This window comes from Ranitomeya imitator, chromosome 1 (assembly GCF_032444005.1).
Source record: "Ranitomeya imitator isolate aRanImi1 chromosome 1, aRanImi1.pri, whole genome shotgun sequence".
Taxonomy (NCBI): Eukaryota; Metazoa; Chordata; class Amphibia; order Anura; family Dendrobatidae; genus Ranitomeya; species Ranitomeya imitator.
This window is the reverse complement of record NC_091282.1, coordinates 357,709,829-357,726,907: the sequence shown is the minus strand read 5'-3', so window position 1 is coordinate 357,726,907 and position 17,079 is coordinate 357,709,829. Positions and strand designations below refer to the sequence as shown.

The following is a 17,079-nucleotide window of genomic DNA, read 5'->3' as shown; positions in this document are numbered from 1 at the left end:
CAATTTAGCGTTGGATTTGATAATTTTCCTTGTTTTCTCCAGGGATCAGTCAAATGTTCGGCGCATGCACACGGCTGTCAAGTTAAATGAGGTCATTGTGAACAAATCTCATGATGCTAAACTGGTTCTGCTGAATATGCCGGGACCCCCACGCAACCCTCAGGGTGATGAAAACTGTATCCTTTTCCTGACATTAGGACGGACAACACCGTCTCATTTCTAAAATCTTGTGCAGACTAAAAGAAGTTGCACGGGGCAGCAAAATCTGGTCCATGCTTTTATTTCCTAACCTGGGCTACCGGAGCTGTGTTGCTCCTGTGCACATCAGTTTGCAGAAATATGCTGCAATCTTCAGAAAGTGAAAGTGGTGCAAATTGTGTTTATGCCAGAATTCTGGTGTAAAACACTTTGAAAAGTTACACCATTTTCGTGCAACGTGAATCTGTGCAAAACATTTGCAAAGTGGGAGGAGCCAGGCAAGGACTAGGGGTGGCAACATCCATGTAACAAATTGAAGGGGTATTCCCTTCTCCAAGATCCTATCCCAATATGTAGTAATAATAATATTAGCAAATACCTCCAATTAGAAATTTAGTTCTTCTGATTAGATATGTCGCTTACTCCTTGTGCAGGCACTGCAGGACCTTAGGTAGCCAGGGTTACGACCACTGATATAGTGACAGTTAGCTAGTTGCTGGTGGCCGTAATCATGGATACCTAAGGTCCTGCAATGCCTGCACATGAAGAAAGCTATAGCAAATCAGAAAATCTATACTACATTTCTAATTGGAGGTATTTGCCAATATGATTATTACATCTAGGATCTTGGAGATGGGAACACCATTTTAATAAAAGCGGCAGCATACATTATGCCAATTCCTGACTGGAGTAACATTTCTAGCTAGGGCCATGAATTTGGCGCATCTTATTCCTGCAGGCCCATCATTACGACTGGAGTACAAACCAGTCTTAATGAGTTGGGCCTATATTTTGTACCTGCGGTCGCAGCGGCTCCACGTTAGGCCCTGTATAGCCTAAACGGGAGAGTTTCCTGCATCCGCTCTCTTCTTTGTATATCCATTGAACATAATGATACAGCAAGACAGGGCGACTGGAGCACAAGGTTGGACGTTTAGCTGACAGGACCATGAGTGAAAGAAGGACATCAGAGGAGCTTTGGTAACAGAAGTACATTAGACACATCTAACCACAATTTTTAACCAAACGACGCCATTGAAATGGCGAAAATGCATATGCAAATGATCAATTCTCCCGGGTGCTGACTTGTGTATGTTCTGCATCACTTAGTAATTTGTATGGAATTATACAAAAGGGTCACATAATGGGGCAGCGCTGCCAACTAGTCTATGCATAGAATGGAAAAAATACTGCTTAAAGGAAAGCTGCCACTAGCTGTAGACCCCCTTTTTTTAACCAAAGAACTGTTTTCTGTTATATGCCCTATTTGCATATGGGGTAAGACCTGTCAATCAAACAGGTTGGGGGGGGGAAAGCCAGAGGCAATGTGTCCACATGACATCTCTTCCAGACCATGCAACCTTTTAAAACCGTGATGGCAAGGTCTAGTTCCAGCACCAGATGGTTAAACATACAAAAAAAAAAACACTTTAGTCTGACATTATTAAAAAAATGCGATACAGGCACAATTTACTCTGATTAATTTAAGGAATAAGATATTCTGGACCAAAAGAGTCATTAGAAAAAGGAGAGGAATCAAAACAATATACTGTATATAACCTAGAAAACTATAAAGTCACAACCTCCGAATGATAAATAAAATAGAAATTGTGTTAACAAAAACAAAAGTACAGTAAGAGCGCTACAAAACAACACAAATAACACAGTGTATAAAATGAAATGATACCAAGAATAATAAGGTATGGTTTCCCAGATAAAGCTCAAATGTAAAGAAACACACATGGGTATAAACAGTAAAAAAGTGTTCCACCAAATTGTCAAATATGGAGGAAATAGCACAGGATAGTCAGAAATATACGCAAAAAATATACAATATTAGCGGACTATATTGATAGGGGTTTATATCTGTGAATACCTAACCAAAAAAACCCAAAGCAAATAGGGATGCATGTGTATTAAGATAAATGTATGTTGTACAAATGCAATGTTGAATTATAAACATGCAATATAATAAACACAAGCACTAAGCATGAAGAATGAGATGTAACAAGTAAATCAGGACACCTTACCCATATCCCAGGGTGTATGCCTCAATGCCCCAACGCACGTTTCGCTTGGGCTTCTTCGGGGACTACCTATCAATATAGAGTCAGCTAATATTGTATATTTTTCTGACTATCAAGTGCTATTTCCTATTTGACAACTTTTTACTGTTTATACCCATGTGTGTCTCCTTACATTTGAGCTTTATCTGGGAACCCCACACCTTATTTTTCTTTGTAAGATTCTTTCCTAATACATATCATCTCATTTGTGTTGTTTTATGGCGCTTTTGTTTTATCAATCATTCGGAGGTTGTGACTTCTTCGTTTCCTAGGTTCTACAATTCACTCTGATATATTGCAAGTCAGACTGCTAGGCCATATTCACACGTTCAGCATTTGGTCAATATTTTATCTCCGTATATGTAAGCAATAACCAGGAGTGGCACAATTGGAGGAAACGTATAAAGCTACGTGCCCACAATCCAGAAGTTGCAGGACTTTGGACACAGCGTATTTTCGTTGCATCCTATTGAACGCAGGTGAATCCGCATGTGTTCACTGAACCGTATGGATTTACTGCATTCAATACATTTAATTGGTGACATTTCTGTTGCGGAGACTAGCTTCTCCGCAACAGAAATTGACATGCTGCGGTACTGAAAGAAGCGCTGCATGTCTGTGTCAGCAGGCGCACATAGACACACAGTAGACATGGGATTTCTAGAGTTCCCATCTACTATGCTGTAATAGTGGGCTGGATGCTGCATAAATGCTGCTTGATTGAGGGTTCTTTTTCCTAACGTCACAGAGCATAGAGACTGTCAATCATGCAGGAAACTGCAATATAGGGGATGGGGAATAGAGCTGGAGTGACAGAGGCTTCAGACCTACAAATAGTTCCTCTTCCTCATTTACATCTCAATTCAAATGCTGATTTCACATTAATGGACTGGCAACGTAAAGGTATTACTGAACATGTCTTTGAACACGTCTAGTTTTTTTAGGGGGTGGGATCCTTCTGACAGATTCCATTCAACCCCCACTGAACTCTAAAAAGTCACAGAAAAAAGCAGAGATGTTTTACCTGCTGAAGCCTCCAACTGAATGCACCAGCAGGGCGCAGCGGACCCGATAAATGATGGCAAACACACAGGTGCAAAAAATACCGATGAAACAACCACTTTCAATCCAGTGTTGGCTGTTTGGCATTAGTGCACAAAAAGATAAGAGATACTAGTCTGTATATGGCATAATTCACACACGCAATGCAAGGCATCTGGTTTACAGCCTATTAGTAACGCACATACAGGCGGGCTGCCCAGTGCTACAAAATGCATGCTGTGTGAACAGAGGCCAATAGTTTACAGAGCCATCATGGTCCGACTGCGCCCTGCAAGATAAAGTGCAAAAAGAAAACCACATATCAATGTATGTAAGGTATTAGTTTATATTGGGGCCTCAATACGTAAGCTGGCAACCCACGTCAAGGGTCCTTACAATTTGCCAGTCCTAACGCTAAACATTGAATAAAAGCTCACCGACACAAAAAGAGGACTTGCAAATCCTCCAAAAAATTCAAAAAAAGTCACAGAAAAAAGCAGAGATGTTTTACCTGCTGAAGCCTCCAACTGAATGCACCAGCAGGGCGCAGCGGACCCGATAAATGATGGCAAACACACAGGTGCAAAAAATACCGATGAAACAACCACTTTCAATCCAGTGTTGGCTGTTTGGCATTAGTGCACAAAAAGATAAGAGATACTAGTCTGTATATGGCATAATTCACACACGCAATGCAAGGCATCTGGTTTACTGAACTCTACCATTTTTTCCCCTTTCTGCCCAAAGTCATAACTTTTAGTTTTTGTCAATGGCCCTATGAGGACTTGGTTTTGCAGGATAATTTGCAGGATCCCACTTCAAAAAGCACTTCATCGCATTCAAACAGTCCCTCACTACTTTCAAGACCACACTCGCCACAGCTAAACAGACCTACTTCTCATCTCTCATATCCTCCATGTCTCACCACCATAAACAGTTATTCAACATCTTCAATTCTCTCCTCCGTCCCCCAGCACCTCCTCCCTCCCCACTTATCTCCGCTGAAGACTTTGCCTCATTTTTCAAGCGGAAGATTGAGAACATCAAAGACAGTTTTAGTCGACAACCCCCAGAGCCCTTCCTCCCAACTACCCAGCCCTCCACCTCCAAAACCAACTTCTCCACCATTACAGATGATCGACTCTCCACTCTACTCTCAAGATCGCATCTCACCACCTGTGCACTTGACCCAATCCCATCCAACTTCATCCCAAACCTCACCATAGTCTTCATCCCAACCCTAACCCATCTCTTCAACCTATCGCTAACAACTGGTGTTTTCCCCTCAAGCTTTAAACATGCCTCAATCACACCTATCCTCAAAAAGCCCTCTCTTGACCCATCCTCTGTATCAAGCTATCGCCCTATATCACTTCTCCCCTATGCCTCAAAACTACTGGAACAACACGTCCATCTTGAACTGTCCTCCCATCTATCTTCCTGCTCCCGCTTTGACCGCTTACAATCATGCATAATTAATCGTCTTTCCCCCATCTCACGCGACCCCCCCAACTAACCTATCCATTACAGTAAACGACTGCACACTCTCCCCAGTCCCACAAGCTCGCTGTCTCGGGGTAATCCTTGACACTGATCTCCCCTTCAAACCACATATCCAAGCCCTTTCCACTTCCTGCCGCCTTCAACTCAAAAATATTTCACGGATCCGTACATTCTTAAACCAAGAATCTGCAAAAACCCTAGTCCATGCCCTCATCATCTCCCACCTCGACTACTGTAACCTCCTGCTCTGTGGCCTCCCCTTGAATACTCTTGCACCCCTCCAATCTATTCTAAACTCAGCTGCCCGACTAATCCACCTGTCCCCCCGCTATTCCCTGGCCTCTCCCCTCTGTCAATCCCTTCACTGGCTCCCCATTACCCAGAGACTCCAGTACAAAACCCTAACCATGACGTACAAAGCCATCCACAACCTGTCTCCTCCATACATCTGTGACCTCGTCTCCCAATACTTTCCTGCACGCAACCTCTGATCCTCACAAGATCTCATTCTCTACTCCCCTCTTATCTCCTCTTCCCACAATCGCATACAAGACTTCTCTCGCACATCACCCCTACTCTGGAACTCTCTACCACAACATATCAGACTTTCACTTACCATTGAAACCTTCAAAAAGAACCTGAAGACCTACCTCTTTCGGCAAGCCTACAGCCTGCAGTAACCACCGATCGACCAAACCACTGCTCAACCAGCTCTACCCTCACCTACTGTATCCTCGCCCATCCCTTGTAGATTGTGAGCCCTCGCGGGCAGGGTCCTCTCTCCTCCTGTACCAGTCGTGACTTGTATTGTTCAAGATTATTGTACTTGTTTTTATTATGTATACCCCTCCTTACATGTAAAGCACCATGGAATAAATGGCGCTATAATAATAAATAATTTGTAGTTTTAAATTAAACCATTCATTTTATCTACAAAACTGGAATGAAATCCAAATGCGGTAATATTGCATGGAGGGAAAAAAACAAAACATATCACCGTTTTGGGGTTTCATTTCTATGGGTAAAAATGACCCGATTCTTCATGTCAGTACAACTATAGCACTCCCAAACTTTGTATATTTTTATTATTTCATTGTTGTAGTTTTTCATCAGGAAACTAGGAGCATTTCTTGAAATGGTTTCCACTTGAAAACTCATGTTTAATGCCTTGAAAAAACAAAGCAAACAAAAACTGCGGAACAGAGAGTTTCTACATGCTGGGAAAAAAAATAGTGGACGGCTCTTCTTTGAAGCAGATCATGAGTGATATCTCTCCAAACATGACACTGTCCAATCAAAATGTTGCAAATAACACCACCGGAAAAAAATCCGTTCAAAATCATATCGGATAAACTCCCCCCTCCAGAAAGTTTCCCGATTTCAAGATTCTGTTTAAAAAACTCATTGTGAACATAGCCTAAGAGTTTGCGCACACATTGAGTGTTTGCTGCAGGAAAAATGCTGTTTAAAATGCATGAGTTTTTATGTATTTTTTCCCATTCATTTACATGGGTGAAAAATGCTAAAAAAAAACCTCAAAGAACGGACATGCCGCAGAATTGAGAAAATGTTGTGGCTCAAATTTTCAAGAAAAAAAAAAAGTAGCACATGTGCATGAGATTTCAGAAGTTTCACTCGCTTTACTGATGCCGTCTTGTTTTTTCCATGTAACAGGAATAAAAGTGGCAAGAACGCAGCATGTGAACGAGCCCCAAAACAAACTTTCTAAAACCAGTTTGATTCCATACACACTTGATGCACATTATTCCTTAACCAAAGATGTCTCCAGATATGGAGTTCCTGGAAGTGCTGACTGAAGGCCTGGAGCGAGTGTTGCTGGTGAGAGGCGGTGGCACAGAGGTCATCACCATCTACTCCTAATACACGTAGGGTACACGGGGCATTACTCCAGCCGTAGCAGAAGACCACAGATATTGATGAAGATGTTGCTTTACTGAACGTACAGACCATTCATAGAAGTGTTTCTGTGAGAGGAACAGAAAACTAGAAACCTTACAGAAGCTAAAGAAACCCTGAACCCTTTACAAGCCAAAAAAACATGGTGTTATTGATTGGAAGTTGGAGGCACATGGTGGGTAACAAAAGGGATGACTAGCAGTAATTCTCACCTTGTCCAGAGATCCCTCATTGAACTCTATGCAGCAGCGAGCATGAAATGCTTCTACAACATATCAGAAAGGACCCCCAGTCATTCAGAACAGTTTTTATAGGGGGTGGGGTAGAGAAACCAGGGGCTCATTCATTAAGGGTACAATGAGTCGGCACGCCTTAACTCCGCACATGGCTGGGAACATGGCCATTCAAATGACCCTAGTCAGTATGCATTTTTTTAGATACCCCTTTCCAAATTGTACATTAAAACCCATGTGTCTGTCCTCGTTCTGCGGGAATGTCCTACGTCCTGGAGCTGTACACCGAGAGCAGCGGGAACAAAGTAAACGTTTCATGTTTTTACTTGTATTGCACATTTTTATGTCTAGCGGGATAGAACAAGTCACCCAGATTTAATTTATTGGTAGATGCGTCATTCCACGGGTTACGTGTTTCTGTAATGATCATTAATGAAGTGTGGGAAGAAGCAGTTGTCAAGGGAATGATGCTAGGACTGAGCGACGCAGCAGCTTCCTCCTCGCTCGTCAGGGTTTGCGTCAGTCGCTGTTCATTGTTATAGGATGTTCCAAACAAACGCTGGAATAAAACGTTTTCTATATAGCCGGCTGTGATGATTATTTTGTATAATATAATCCACACCATACAGTAGGTACAATAATTTATTACAAGGGAACAGAACTAAAAATATGTCAGGAATCTGAAAAGGAGGTGCCAGCTGCTGCCCTGGGTATGCTTCTTTATGGCAAGGAATCATAGTAAGAGGCCGCCTCCGTTGTACTCCATTCTCTAAAAGAAGAAAGGTAAAGTAATAAGTAAGCCGCTGGCCGCAAGTAGAATGAGGTTCACATTAATATGTTTCACAATGGATTGTGAATGTAGCGATTCATCACGTAAGGTATGAGAATCACAAAGTAACGCATGGACTGGCCGGCGGTGCTCCCGAAAGCTGCATAGAAATACATAGTATCATGCTCAGGTCGCGAGATCCGACGGCCAGTCCGAGCCTTGCAATCCTCGCCCAAGTTATATGGCCGTCTGACTCTTCCCTAAGGATCATAATGGACTGGCCGGAGTGCACAGTGCCCATATAGCCAGCCATCTGTCACATGGGAATGATGAGGGTGTTGGATGTAAACTAGGGGGAACCTGACAGATAATACAAGCCGACTGATCCATAGACAGCATGTATTACTGCCAATTACCTGACTCTGCTATGGCATTTCAGAGAAAAAAAAAACGTTAAAATCCACCATGTGGTTCCCTGGCGGCTTCTCCTCACCCGCTTCCCCTTCAGTGACAGGTGTCTCCCTATACAGACATGTGCAGGGAAAGACCTGACAGTGGCAGCGGGCGGTGAGAAACCTGTGCAACTGGTCTTCAGTTCCCTGCAGTTTTTAAAGTGTTTTTTATATCTAAAACGCCGCAGCAGAGTGAAATATACTTAGCTGAAATCATGCTGCCAGTGACTCGGGCAGCACTAGTGAACATCCTCAGATAAGGTGTTATCTGAGCATGCTCATGTACTAACCAAGTGTCTTCGGTGTGCTCAGAAAATAAGTTTGAGTCCTCGCGGTTGCATATCCAACAGTCACACACATTGCTTGATTCACTAGTCAGCACGTATAAGATGTCAGGTTTCCTTTAATCGTAAGAGGTATTACAATTGGTGATGAATTGAAACACCAAGGCCCTGATCACTTTAGTGTCCTGGTTTCCATGTTGCTTTTTTATGCCCATTCAAAGATCAACTGTAGCTTCGGATAGCAGAATAATGTCACTTTATTATAAATAATGACGACTAACCTCAGGTGGTTCAATAAAGGCCAGCCAATCAGAAGCATGCGTGGGCAGGAGTCCCATAGACTGACACTTATAAACCGCCAATGCAAGACCCAGAAGGTTTCCAATGAGATAAACCAAGCCTTGGAGAAACCGCTGACCGGAGCTTTCCAGGAGCTTGAATGCTTAGGGGGGGAAAAAAAAAAAAGCTGTAAAAATGGATATGTTTTCTTTTTAAAAAAACACATGGCTCAAACCAGTTATTGAATGGAAACAAAATAATCACTTACTAGCAGGTGTCGCAAGCAGGGCTTGTATGGGTCGCCATGCCATCATACACACCATCATAATGGGGAAGATGGAAATTGTGTTCCCAGCCATATACATTATGAATAAATTCATGGGGATCTGCTTGAGTGGTCCCAGGGCGATGTCCCAGCAACGCTGTTCAAAATAACATTTTTTTTTTTTTTTAAATGTCATTTGTTTTTAATTAAGTTATGAAAAATAATTTTAAAAAGTTTGGTATTTCCACTTTTAAACACTAGATGGAGCAGCTGCTGAAATTTGCCACAACACCTAATGTACAGCTAGCTCACATTACGACTGCAGTAAATTTGGTCGGAATCTGCTGAAGTGTCTGACGTTACCCTTCACCTCCTCTTCTGGAGGTTTGTAAAATGATAAAGGATGAAGTTTAAGATCACAGTGATACAGAAAAGTAGACAATGTCACTGAAGATGGACGGCGGCACCAATACTGTTAGTTGGAGCAGCTCACTGTATCATAAACTGGGGTTAGATACGCTGGGATTATTTGAAGCACGTGATACACTACACGTATCTAGATTCAGTGCACAGTGTAGTGTATCACGTAATGGGATTAACCACAGCGGTCTGGAGAGCATCGCGCATGACGGGATTAGACGCTGGGGTCTGGGGAGCATCGCGCATGACTGGATTAGACGCAGCGGTCGGGGGAGCATCGCGCATGACGGGATTAGACGCAGCGGTCGGGGGAGCATCGCGCATGACGGGATTAGATGCAGCGGTCGGGGGAGCATCGCGCATGACGGGATTAGACGCAGCGGTCGGGGGAGCATCGCGCATGACGGGATTAGACGCAGCGGTCGGGGGAGCATCGCGCATGACGGGATTAGACGCAGCGGTCGGGGGAGCATCGCGCATGACGGGATTAGACGCAGCGGTCGGGGGAGCATCGCGCATGACGGGATTAGACGCAGCGGTCGGGGGAGCATCGCGCATGACGGGATTAGACGCAGCGGTCGGGGGAGCATCGCGCATGACGGGATTAGACGCAGCGGTCTGGGGAGCATCGCGTATGACGGGATTAGACGCAGCGGTCTGGGGAGCATCGCGCATGACGGGATTAGACGCAGCGGTCTGGAGAGCATCGCGCATGATGGGATTAGACGTATCGCGCATGACTGGATTAGACGCAGCGGTCTGGGGAGCATCGCGCATGATGGGATTAGACGTATCGCGCATGACGGGATTAGACGCAGCGGTCTGGAGAGCATCGCGCATGATGGGATTAGACGTATCGCGCATGACTGGATTAGACGCAGCGGTCTGGGGAGCATCGCGCACGACGGGATTAGACGCAGCGGTCTGGGGAGCATCGCGCACGACGGGATTAGACGCAGCGGTCTGGGGAGCATCGCGCACGACGGGATTAGACGCAGCGGTCAGGGGAGCATCGCGCATGATGGGATTAGATGCATCGCGCATGACGGGATTAGACGCAGCGGTCTGGGGAGCATCGCGCATGACGGGATTAGACGCAGCGGTCGGGGGAGCATCGCGCATGACGGGATTAGACGCAGCGGTCTGGGGAGCATCGCGTATGACGGGATTAGACGCAGCGGTCTGGGGAGCATCGCGCATGACGGGATTAGACGCAGCGGTCTGGAGAGCATCGCGCATGATGGGATTAGACGTATCGCGCATGACTGGATTAGACGCAGCGGTCTGGGGAGCATCGCGCATGATGGGATTAGACGTATCGCGCATGACGGGATTAGACGCAGCGGTCTGGAGAGCATCGCGCATGATGGGATTAGACGTATCGCGCATGACTGGATTAGACGCAGCGGTCTGGGGAGCATCGCGCACGACGGGATTAGACGCAGCGGTCTGGGGAGCATCGCGCACGACGGGATTAGACGCAGCGGTCTGGGGAGCATCGCGCACGACGGGATTAGACGCAGCGGTCAGGGGAGCATCGCGCATGATGGGATTAGATGCATCGCGCATGACGGGATTAGACGCAGCGGTCTGGGGAGCATCGCGCATGACGGGATTAGACGCAGCGGTCTGGGGAGCATCATGCATGACGGGATTAGACGCAGCGGTCTGGAGAGCATCGCGCATGACGGGATTAGACGCAGCGGTCAGGGGAGCATCGCGCATGATGGGATTAGACGTATCGCGCATGACTGGATTAGACGCAGCGGTCTGGGGAGCATCGCGCATGACGGGATTAGACGCAGCGGTCTGGGGAGCATCGCGCATGACGGGATTAGACGCAGCGGTCTGGGGAGCATCATGCATGACGGGATTAGACGCAGCGGTCTGGGGAGCATCATGCATGACGGGATTAGACGCAGCGGTCGGGGGAGCATCGCGCATGACGGGATTAGACGCATCGCGCATGACGGGATTAGATGCAGCGGTCGGGGCATCGCACATGACGGGATTAGACGCAGCGGTCGGGGGAGCATCGCGCATGACGGGATTAGACGCAGCGGTCAGGGGAGCATCGCGCATGACGGGATTAGACGCAGCGGTCGGGGGAGCGTCGCGCATGATGGGATTAGACGCAGCGGTCGGGGGAGCGTCGCGCATGACGGGATTAGACGCAGCGGTCGGGGGAGCGTCGCGCATGACGGGATTAGACGCAGCGGTCGGGGGAGCGTCGCGCATGACGGGATTAGACAGTGGTCTGGGGAGCGTCGCACATGACGGGATTAGACACAGCGGTCTGGGGAGCCTCGCATATGATTGGTTCAGACATCTTTTCACCTTATACTGTATACCTTACTTGAAGATGTGATCTTTTCTATTATACATAGTAAATAACACATGCACGCTCATACACAAAGGAAAACAGACATAAAAATACACATGCACGCTGTGACAATGCAACATTTAATCTTAATTATCCACATGTCTATTTTCAGCTTGTTAAGAACCATAGACTGTTGTCATATGAGTCTTGAAGGTCAACAGTTTTGAAATATATAAATGGGATATGCCTCTAACAGGTTATCCAAGAGATCCAAAGAACCAGAAACTCTTTACAAAACGACAGCCAGAAACTCAACAGGACAGCAGCCAGAACATCATGGCTCCATCACGAGAGACATAGATTTGACATTCTATAGGATGCCAACTCAGGGGACCACGGCCCAGCCGGGTAGAATACAGATCTGCTTCATTGACATCACTGAACCCATGGATATTTTTGGGGAAGCCAGGATTTGGACCCACCGGTCACCTGAGCCCCATAGATACGTTTGGGAAACACAGGATTGGGACCCACCTGTCACCATGGACACGGTTGGGAAAGCCAGGTTATGACCCTCCGGTCACCTGGCCTTGTATCTACATGGACTTGTCGGTATCTCCTCTCTGTGCGTGCCACAGGTGGGGGAAGTCAAAGGTGCTATTATCATGGTGAGTCAGCGGAAGGGTGAGACTCTAATTTTACACCATCTTGGGTATTTTGCTGGGACTGTTCTATGTGTTATTCGCCTGTTTTGTGGTGCAATAAAGTATGTCCACACTATTTTACCCTCACCCTGTGTTGTCTGAGTAGTATTATGCCCACAGTAAAAGGAAAGCGGGCGTTCGGTGGGATGAGTCCTGGTACATGCGGTTTTGGGTTAGAAGACTAGAGCACCTGCTGACCTGCCGTGTCTCCACATATGCTCATACACACAGGAAAATACACATAATACAACACACAGTCTAACCTGCTATAGTCAATAATTTGCAAAATGGGAGATGGAAAGCAGCTGCACAGGTTACCTGGAGTGTGCTGAGCAAAGGGCACCACACACAACAGATATGAGTGCTCTCATCTAGCACTGCTGCTCTCTGATGTCTTGTGAGTTCCGCCCCTCCCCCTCATGGCTGATCTGACACTAGAGGCAGCACTGCTCAAGGACAGAAGAGAGCTGCATACAATTATATATACACACGTTTGTCAGGTGTAATGATAGCATTACATACACAGCTCTGCTATAGAGGTGCATGTCTGCTTCAGAGGCATAACAGTGCCATAGCAAAGCTGTGCCAGTGATCAGGGCACAGCAGGGTGATAATTACTCTGCTGTGCTCTGAATACTGTGGTCACAGCGGTGATCTGCAGTCTGGTAATGTACTACTAATCCCAGGCTGCTGATCATTGCCGATGATAACTCATGCAGGACCTCGGGCTCCACAAAGATGGCTGTGACCTGGACAGCCCAGGGCGCATGCCTAGGTCACAGGTAAGGCAATCTCAATACAAGAGGTGTGGTCGGACGGGAACGCAGTCTCTTATGCCCAGGGAACGCCATATTTGAGGAGTGAAAGTGTCATTCTCAGACACTTACAGCCCCCAAAAGCAAAGGCCAGCCCCCAGTAGCCAAAGAAAATATGAATAAACAAAAAAAAACTTATTATTAAAAGTGAATTTAATTTTGTATTAAAAATAATTATATAATAAATAATGATTAATAGAAAAATAAAAATTGCGGTACCTTCCCTTTAAAGGCAGAATATTACAGGAAGTGTCTACTATTAGCCCAAAGAGCATCTGTGCTATTGGCCAACATTAGCCCAACAGAGAATACAGTGCCCCTGAACAAACAGTGCTGCCAAATCTAACTGCATATGGAGACAATGGCATTCAATCAATGGTGAGAAGTGGCAGGGGAGCTTCCCCTCATAAGTACAAACTTAATGGGGTTGTCCGGGCATATAATAAAATACGGATTACCTATCCTCATGATAGGTCATGCTTATCAGACCACCATCAAAGCCAGCTGTCGTTATCTCTGGACGGGATGTGAACACTGAATGAAGCTGGACAACATGGCTCAGTATATTATGCAGCAGCTGCCCTCTGAGTATTATAGATTAGCCCCTATTCAAATCTATGGGAACTGATCTGTAGTTCTCGGAGGTGGCAGCCATAGCGGATATGTGGTGGTGCCGGGTGTTGGATCCTCACTGATCTAGCATTAAGGTAAGTCATCAACATTTTATTCTCTGACAACTAGTGATGAGTGAATTTGCTTGGGTTGCCTCTTATTCGGCAAGCTATAGCGCCTCAACTGCATGTGTGGGGGCTGTGTGACAGTCATAGCACCTCATGGAGAGCCCAACAGGCCATACATGATGTGACTGTCACACAGCCGCGACACATGCCGCTGCGGAGCCGAACAGCTGATTGGCCGGTGCTCTCCATGTATCCAGGTACCCTCTGCAGCTTATTCGGTAAGCGCTATAGCTCGCCGAATAAACCCCGACCTGATCAAATTCACTCATCCCTACTGACAACCCCTCTTACTATAACTCCATTGCATTCCTTGATCGCTGCTTTTAGCTATCCTTCTACTGCATTCAATAGTGCAGCATACTCACATGACCCTTCTAGAATGAATGATGTACCTGTCAGACAAGTTACATCTCTAATAATCGCCAGCCGTGAGAATTACCTTCTCTACTAGAATGTGGTCGGACTCTTGTACACTGGTGTCTGGGACTTGCTTATCAGAATATCCCACAGGATACATGCTGTCTTGTGTGGCGCTCCTCTCACCGCGGCCCCTAACAACATGGAAAGAAGGAATTCATAGGAGTGTGGGGGAAACAGCGTAATAGGCACAGGAGTATGGTACAAACAAAAAGACAATGTCACATTTGGACAACTGCTTCATAGTGGGGGTCCTCCTCCAGTTGGAGACCCCCTGTGATGAACCCTGCGGTTAAGGTACCGTTACACTAAACGACTTACCAACGATCACGACCAGCGATGCGACCTGGCCGTGATCGTTGGTAAGTCGTTGTGTGGTCGCTGGGGAGCTGTCACACAGACAGCTCTCTCCAGCGACCAACGATCAGGGGAACGACTTCGGCATCGTTGAAACTGTCTTCAACGATGCCGAAGTCCCCGGGTAACCAGGGTAAATATCGGGTTACTAAGTGCAGGGCCGCGCTTAGTAACCCGATATTTACCCTGGTTACCATTGTAAAAGTTAAAAAAAAAACACTACATACTCACATTCTGATGTCTGTCACGTCCCCCGCCGGCGTCCACAGGGTTAAAACTGCTTTCGGCAAGAGCGCTGCTAATGCACGCGCTGCTGCCGAGAGTTTCCCTGCACTGACTGTGTCCGCGCCGGCCGTAACAGCGGTGACGTCACCGCTGTGCTCTGCGGCCGGCGCTGACACAGTGGACGCCAAGGGACGTGACAGACATCAGAATGTGAGTATGTAGTGTTTTTTTTCTTTTTTTTAATTTTTACAATGGTAACCAGGCTAAATATCGGGTTACTAAGCGCGGCCCTGCGCTTAGTAACCCGATGTTTACCCTGGTTACAAGTGAACACATCGCTGGATCAGCGTCACACACGCCGATCCATCGATGACAGCGGGTGATCAACGACCAAAAAAAGGTCCTGATCATTCCCCACGACCAACAATCTCCCAGCAGGGGCCTGATCGTTGGTTGCTGTCACACATAACGAGATAGTTAGCAGGATCGTTGCTACGTCACAAAAAGCGTGACATTGCAACGATATCCTTAACGATATCGTTATGTGTGACAGTACCTTTAGAGCTGCGGATGCACAGGAAGTTATCTGCTCCCATCTTCTCCCAGGAAGGTGCTAAATGTTCCCACACCTGATGATGTGAGTTATTGTGGGGAGGAAATAAGAGGAGCACTGATGTCCTCTAGGGCCGCGGCTCCATAAGAAAAGATGGAACATACCTGGTTCCAACAGCGCTGAACTCAATGGCCCATTTAAATCGCCGTCCACTTTTTGCAATTAAATGTGATGACGCTGCCATGTCTGTGTCCTGACGGGCGAATATAGAAATATTAGTGTTTTATTCACACATTATTAGTTTCCAGACTGCACCCTCTGATCTGCCCCCTGGGAAATGCACAACATATGGTAACACTGTCGCTCTCCTGCGTCTCCAGCCATTCCGCAGAGGCGAGCGGGCGAACGTCACCTCTCAGCTGCCCCGAATCTTCCAAAACAAGAGAAGCAGGAGAAAGGGAGACATTTACACCCCGGGTCACCAATATGGCAGTTTACAGGATGAGGAGGCAGACTAGAGCCATTCAGCAAGAGGACCGCCATCTTTATTATCAGTAAAAGTCCAGTTATATCACATTTATTCTGTGCGCAGTAGTGACGTCACATACATCATTCATGCGACCACTGCAGCCAATCGCCGACCTCAGCAGTAACCCACACACTGCACATGATGACTGACCACTAGATCAGCAGGACACAATGGGGGAGAGAGGATGTTACTTCATAAAAGAGCCATTCAACCTATAGAAACGTTTCCAGAATGGCTGCTACTACTGTACATTCCCAAACTCAGCATTCCTTGTCTCCTCTCTTATCTATATATATAACATGGCCCCATCACTGAGCGGCTGGGGAAGAGAACAGGCCAGTAAGAGGGAATTTGGGACCTTACAATATTGGCACATTAAGGACAGAAGACGTTATATTACGGCCGGAGGTACTGGAGCCCTGGAAGATAGAGGGCGATACACCCCGACACCTGCAGGCGGCACTATCACAACCCATCGCCACCCGGCTCATTACCGTCAGAATCTTCAGCTGGCAGCGACCACAGATGTTGACGAGAGTAGACGCTTATAAGTGACGTCACAATTATCCACTCCCAGCACCAGGGGAAGGTTAGCGGAGACGTTCACTGCTGCCGCGGCAGCCATTTTGCCGAAGCCTGTGTATATGCTCAGATAAGGCCTGGCTAGACGTTCACTGCTGCAGCGGCAGCCATTTTGCCGAAGCCTGTGTATATGATCAGATAAGGCCTGGCTAGACGTTCACTGCTGCCGCGGCAGCCATTTTGCCGAAGCCTGTGTATATGATCAGATAAGGCCTGGCTAGACGTTCACTGCTGCCGCGGCAGCCATTTTGCCGAAGCCTGTGTATATGATCAGATAAGGCCTGGCTAGACGTTCACTGCTGCAGCGGCAGCCATTTTGCCGAAGCGCAGTAATCCGTGTGTGAAGTCTTGCGCTTTCTGAGGACATGAAATGTAGCAGCCCAGCGATCAGCATTGATGTGTTCCTC

General features: G+C 46.6%; 2 protein-coding genes across 5 annotated transcripts in view; one reads left to right on the top strand and one right to left on the bottom strand.

Moving 5' to 3' along the window:
- The window catches only part of SLC12A6 (solute carrier family 12 member 6), a 55,443-nt gene extending 47,902 nt beyond the window's left edge, over positions 1–7,541 (top strand). For all 4 annotated transcript variants that reach the window (XM_069760719.1, XM_069760726.1, XM_069760742.1 and 1 more), the window contains 2 exons: positions 43–176; positions 6,598–7,541. In XM_069760719.1, coding sequence (XP_069616820.1) covers positions 43–176; positions 6,598–6,689 — 226 coding nt within the window. In that variant the 3' untranslated portion in view covers positions 6,690–7,541. The remainder of the gene's footprint in view (positions 1–42; positions 177–6,597) is intronic.
- A 45-nt stretch (positions 7,542–7,586) lies between these two features.
- EMC4 (ER membrane protein complex subunit 4) lies at positions 7,587–16,695 on the bottom strand. Its single transcript, XM_069760755.1, has 6 exons — positions 16,585–16,695; positions 15,726–15,814; positions 14,449–14,560; positions 9,011–9,164; positions 8,745–8,905; positions 7,587–7,727 (listed from the first exon to the last, which is right to left on the bottom strand). The coding sequence occupies exons 2-6, from the start codon at positions 15,803–15,805 to the stop codon at positions 7,692–7,694; spliced, it is 543 nt and encodes a 180-aa protein (XP_069616856.1). The 5' UTR covers positions 15,806–15,814; positions 16,585–16,695; the 3' UTR covers positions 7,587–7,691.
- Positions 16,696–17,079: the final 384 nt, after the last annotated feature.